The sequence below is a fragment of the Mesoplodon bidens genome (genome assembly GCF_964165515.1).
Source record: "Mesoplodon bidens genome assembly, chromosome: 9".
NCBI lineage: Eukaryota > Metazoa > Chordata > Mammalia > Artiodactyla > Ziphiidae > Mesoplodon > Mesoplodon bidens.
This window is the reverse complement of record NC_138166.1, coordinates 44,570,221-44,576,220: the sequence shown is the minus strand read 5'-3', so window position 1 is coordinate 44,576,220 and position 6,000 is coordinate 44,570,221. Positions and strand designations below refer to the sequence as shown.

Here is a 6,000-nt window from a genome sequence, read left to right as displayed (position 1 = left end):
CCCACCCCCATCGCACCAAACGCGTGGAGATACCCGGTACCTAATCCTGGTCAGCTCTACTTACCCCTTCCTCTTCCCGCGCCCCCCTCGCTCAATATCTCTCGCTCGCTCTCCCTCTCTTTCTCTCTCCACCTCTCTCTGCTGGTGTGTACGTGTGTGAGCACTGCCAGGGCTGGCGAAGAACCAGCCACCGCCTTTAGTCCGAGCCTCCCGGCCATCAAACACTAGGGCAGGTCTCGCTGCCAGAGACGCTTGGTCTCGGAACCAGCCTGCACGCGTCTCTGTGTGCCCCGCCACCTCCTGGCTCCACCCCCGGGAACTCGCACCCGAGCAGCGTAGGGCGCAAGGAGCCCCTCATCCTCCAACCCTCCTGCCCGCCTGCCTGCGGACTGCGCGCTCTCGGGTTTCAGGCGCTGGATTTGCTCGCTTTTCCGTTTTTCTTGCCTCCCCCACCTCCGGTTTTTTTTTTTTTTTTTTTTTTTGGTCCATCCCTCCCGCCACGACCCCCTTTCCGCGCTTGGTTGCCAAGCCTAACCTTGCCCGCGTGGTCATGGGATGTCTAATTTCATTTGTATCTAGGCTGCTGAGAGCGCTCCTTGCTCTGTAAAGTGGATGTCAGGTGGATCTATGTTTTTGAAGGAACAAAGACTCAGCGAACGCACCGCCGAGGAAGTTTGAGACGCGGGAGGATGCAGGCTACGTGCTGGTACGTGCTTCTCCTCTTGCAGCCCACCGTCTACTTGGTAAGTCTCTGCCAGTCCCGCGCCCCCGCAATCACACCCTGGTCGCAAGGCCAGGCAACTGGGGGCGCGCGGGAGGAGGGTGAGACCGCCAGTTCAGCAAGAGCGACGTTCCTAGCGACGGTGTTGGAACAACTTTGGCAAAATGATCTCCCCATCCCTGTGGGATTTTCCGGGGTTCCCACCCTCGTTTCCTGCTCCAGTACCCCCTCTCCTGCGAGTGATTCTAAACCGCGTCTAGGGCGCCCTAGACACCCAGAAACCGAGGAGATAGATGGACGGGATGCTTTATAGGGAGAGAAGGCAAAGAGAAGGGGTGGAAGACAGGGAACTCTTATTAGTTCATCCAGAGTTTAAACGAAAGGAAATGGAGGTGGAGAATGGAAAGCAATGAATCTGCCCAGGTCCCCGACTTTGAAAGTATATCCACACACCTAACCCCCAGTTTGGAGATGCGGCACATAAAGAAGTGCAGGTAACTTTGTTCGACTTGTAGGGTTCAGACAGGACAAGTTTAACTATCTAGCAGCCCCACAAGCGTCCAGATGGAGTTGGGTCAGAGATGCTCCAGCAAACATGTAGAGGCTCCCCTTCCCTCTCCTCCCAATCTCTCCTTCCCACCAAATAACCAAACCGCAGTTCCAGTGCTGAGCCCCTTATTAGGGAGTGGCAGACCTTGTCGCTAGGGAGAAAATACTAAGCAAAGCTACCATCCGAGTCCTCCCAGAGCCGTTTTCTGAGGTCCGGACTTTGCCCACTGTTGGAACTGGGGTTTGCGTGGGCAGGGTAGAGGGCTTTGAGGGAAGCACTTTATTGTGGTGGTGGTGGATTGGTAGCTGTGGGCACCGCGCGGAACCAAGACCGAGAGCGCAATTTCTCGGGTCTGACTTCAGGGAGGGCCAGGGACAGTCTTATCCTGCTGGTGAAGTTGTGCTCAGTGCACAGAACCCCATAACCTACCTCTGGGCCGCTGGAGCGCACTGAGGGCTCTGTGTGTTCTGACTAGGAACAAGAAGCGCTGGGGCGGCATGATGGGTTGAATAAACGGGAATGGGGTGAGCGGTGCCGTCTCAACCCCAAGGACTTCAGAACCCACAATTCTTGGAGCAAAAGTGTTGCCATCCCTGCAGTTGAGAGCGTTTCCCAGCTGATGCCCTGGTGCCTGTGACTGCAGGGCTGCTAGTTGTGTGAACTCTGTATATGCTAATGATGTGTATGTATACGTGTGTGTGAATATGAATATAAGGGTATGTGTGTAAACGGGTTTCAGCTGGAATCCAAGAACCCTCAGTGTTGCGTGTGTTTGCACCTTTATCGCCTGACCGTGGCAGCCGCGGACGCCAGAGGGCGCTGCGCGTCAGTGTCCTCGCCTACAGGACACCTTGGGGTAAACAGGTGAAAGCCCGGGCAGCCAATCCAAAAGAACGGCCTTTCTTGACTCCTTTACCAAAGTCTGTGCCTTCCCCGGCTAGAATGCAGACGCACTGCAAAAAGTGTCCTTCCCATTTCTCATCTTCAATCATTCTTGCCCACCTGTGTCCAGTAAACCCACTGACATTGAGAGCTTAGAGAAGCATGGCATAAAGTTTGGCCAGAGGAAACACAGAAATTGTTTGTTGAAAGAAGGGGGAGGGACCCAAAGTGAAAGCTACAGAGGGAGAATGTTAAAACTTCCCTTGACCATGGAAACCCTCCTGCCCCTCTCCTCTGCATACCTTTACGCAGGACCTGAACCTCAGGACTGTTCGTAACGTCCTTGAACTGTGCTCACACAGGGCAGAAGCTCGCGGCTGTGGTGCAGTTATTGCTTGGAACAAGTATTTCGATAGTCTGGAAAATAATTTGTCAAAAGTAGAAGTGAAATCAATATGTTGTGTTAAATTTTAAATGTGTTTGTTGGCAGTTAAACCGTTTTCCACTCATTACAACAACAGTGCTGGATTTATTCTAATGTGCTGCGTTCTCAACAACAAGCGCATTAATTCTCCTTTAATTGTAAACTGGGAGCATTTGAAAACCATTCAGTGTGAAAATTATGCTGATTCAATTACTGTTTAGTTACAGACTTCATTACCTGAATGCCTTTTGGTAATACAGAGAAAGGAGACAATTTTTCCAATTTCACTCAAAACAATACAAAATGTGAACAATAAAATAGAGAAGGCGATTTAGAAGTCCATTCTTTTTCTCTCCGATCTAAAATTGTTTTATGTGTAGGGGATTAGAAACCACACGCACCACAAAGACAAAAGGCTGGTGGCTGTGACCCAAGGCAGTATTTCCAGGGATTGCAGTCCCACGGTTATTTGTCGGCAAGATCCCAAGCTGTTTTCCAGGAGGAGCAAGAAGCTGACTTTTACCATGGAAATGAATTTAGAAGGGTGAATTGGGCAGTCAGGACAGGTTGGATTTCGGCAAGTAAATAAATAGAAACCGTTGATTAAATCTCTCGGGCAATGAGACAGACCAAGAAGTGGTCAGAGCTTCTTTCTCCATCTATTTTGTTAAATACCAGAAACAGTAACTGAATTTATCATTTGTTTGGAGCTGCACCCCAAAACATCCCAGACCTTTGCAAGAAACTGCAATAAATGCCTGCAGGTTGTCAGGAGATGCTTCAAGTTACGCTCCAAAAAGGCAGGGGTGGCAGAACCATTATTTTATTTTCCCCCTTGAATTGCCACAATCTAGGGAGGAGTTAGATGAATAATTTTTTTGTCCTTATGGACTCACACCACAAGTTAAGTGACAGGGGCACTCTGTACATTGCCTCATAGCTGATACCACAGTATCACCTTTCTCTTTAAGCCCCTCGAATCCCAGTTATATTTCCCAAGGAATAATCACACATTATGTTCCAGGATCAAGATTTGTTTAGGTATCTCCTATGCAACAATATTTAGGCTTCTGCTTCTAGAGACATACCTTAAATACTCCCAATTTTAAGAAGATTTTTTTTAAATGAAAAATAACTCTCTATCCAGCAGATCAGTGTTCCATATTTAAGCCACAGTTCCCAGCCTGTATTTAGGTGAATGTTCTCAAAGTATGTTTCATGGCCCAGGGTTCTTTGAATGCCTGTTCTAGTTTGAGAATTTTGAGTCTTTTTTTGTGCTTTGAGAGATGGGTCTGTCCTGTTTCAAACTAGAAGCTTATTTTAATACTGCAATGGGAAGTTAATTAGAGATGTGTCTGCAAAGTTACCTCCTGAAGCATATTAGCTAGGATACTCAAAAATCACCACAGGGCTAACTCCAGCCATAAATGCAGAGGAGTGGGAAATCATTAAAAAAATAATAATAAAGGCAAGGAAATCTTCTGTTTACTGAATGTTATTGAATTGCTGATTTAAAATTCTGAATTCTGCAGGAGAGGAACTTATAGTGTAATAATACTTGTTAAAAATAAAAAAGTCCTGCAATCTTTATTCTCCTGTCAGTTCTGGATTGATTCCAGGATATTTTCAGTATGATATAATGGGGTAACAGATAATAGCATTTTAACAGAATTGAAGCACACACTGGATAATCTAGGGAAATGTGGTCTCTGGATGGGAAGAATGAGGGTCCTAAGTTGAGTTATGAGCTGAAGGACAGGCATGAGCACACAGGGAGGGCACCTCCCAGCAGAAGGCAGAGGTGTCCTGCTTGGGGGCTCACCTGTGGCAATTTTCAGAGTCAAGAAAGAAGTAAAATAGCACTCCCAGGGCATGTTAACAAAAACGTTACTCAGAAACTGAGTCCAGAGATTCTGCTGAGAGGTTGAATGATGCTACTGTGATCAAGTCACACATCCACAGTCTATTCTGAGAAGAGGCCCCTTGTCCTCCAATTTAGTTCCCACCATTTTTGCTAGGAGATTAATTTGCTAATAATCTAGTCGCTTTTTTAACCGATATGGGCAAAAATGGAAAGTTCTTTCTAAAACTTGTGCTTAACATTTTGATTCATCTATTCCCTCGAATTTAGGGTATCCTGAAAATATGAATTCCATACCAGTTGTTTAACAGGGATTAAAGCATGGTTAATATATTCATGGAATACTATCTCTACACTGTTAGAAGCCAGACTGTTTGGGTGAATTCCACTCATTATGAAGGTAGCTGTTAAGAAATGTGGAAGCTAAGGGAAAAGTAGCAGGAAAGAGATCACCAGTGTCTATCCTTTGGACTAGGTATGTGTACTTCCCATTCTTTGAAAATTAAGCCAGATGACCACTGAACATTTTAATTAATTTCAGCTTATTCCTGAAAAGAAAAGCACATTACCTAACAGCAGTGATTCAGTGTTCTCTATTAAGGTCAGTTCTTGGAGGCAGTACTATAAGTTACCCAATCCCACTGAATTTCCTGACTCTTGTGCCCTAGATCAGCCTTCCAGATAAAGGATTAAACCTAGATTTTTAAAGGAGCCTATGCCTCAGCAGCACAAAATGAGAATTCATCAGCCTCAAGACCTATTCCAGGGCTCTGTGAGAGGAGAAGTTGCTACTACTCCAGGCATTTCCCTGAAATAGTCAACTCTCCACTGACCAGGAAAGCAGCTCTCTGGGTGTGTGGAAAGCGCTTGGGTGGGTCGCACTTCTACTCACTTCCAGGAGGATTATACTGGTCTGGGGCCTTCTAGTGATACTTTTGGGGAAACAGCTTTCAGTATTAGAAGGAGAGAACTAGAATTGCTCCAACTTTCTCAGCAGTATTTCTCCAGAAAGCCATTAAGTTTGTGGCTCCTCTTTGTGTGAAGTTGATTTCCATCTGGCTTTGAATTGTTGGCGGCTATTTCCTCCTTAATGAAAGTGTTGTCTGGGTGAAAAATATATCAGGTGTCAGGGAAATTGGTTGATTTTTTTGAGATAGGTGCCCAATGTCCTACTTTTCTATCTGAGGGAAGATTTTCTGCAGACTACAGAAATTGACAGTATTGTCCAGGTAATAACCACCGACGACAATATTTTCAAAAGGGCATTTGAGTGATGAAAGCATTTGGATATTGCTTTTTCAAATAAGCAATTTTCTCTCTTGGGCTTCTTTGATTTTTATAGGGGGTGGGGGAGAAGGGGCCACGCATTGGCAAAGGGATGCCTTCCCAGTTTCGCCTAGTTCTGAAATACCTAGGTACTTGTCAGCCTTGCTTGGAATTGCGGGGTCTGAAGAGCTCTCAGTGAGTTTGACTGTCGCCGCAGTGATATTAAGGGTCAAAAGGGAATCCTGAGAATGAAGAATAACCCTCTTGTTGCACTCTTCTTCCCATAAAGAAAGCTG

At 46.2% G+C, this 6,000-nt stretch overlaps 1 protein-coding gene across 1 annotated transcript in view; it reads left to right on the top strand.

Moving 5' to 3' along the window:
• Positions 1–689: 689 nt before the first annotated feature.
• NXPH1 (neurexophilin 1) overlaps positions 690–6,000 on the top strand; it is a gene marked incomplete at both ends in the record, with an annotated part of 289,208 nt that continues 283,897 nt past the window's right edge. Inside the window, one exon of the mRNA XM_081244604.1 lies at positions 690–743. Within this exon, the coding sequence (XP_081100730.1) occupies positions 690–743 (54 nt within the window). The remainder of the gene's footprint in view (positions 744–6,000) is intronic.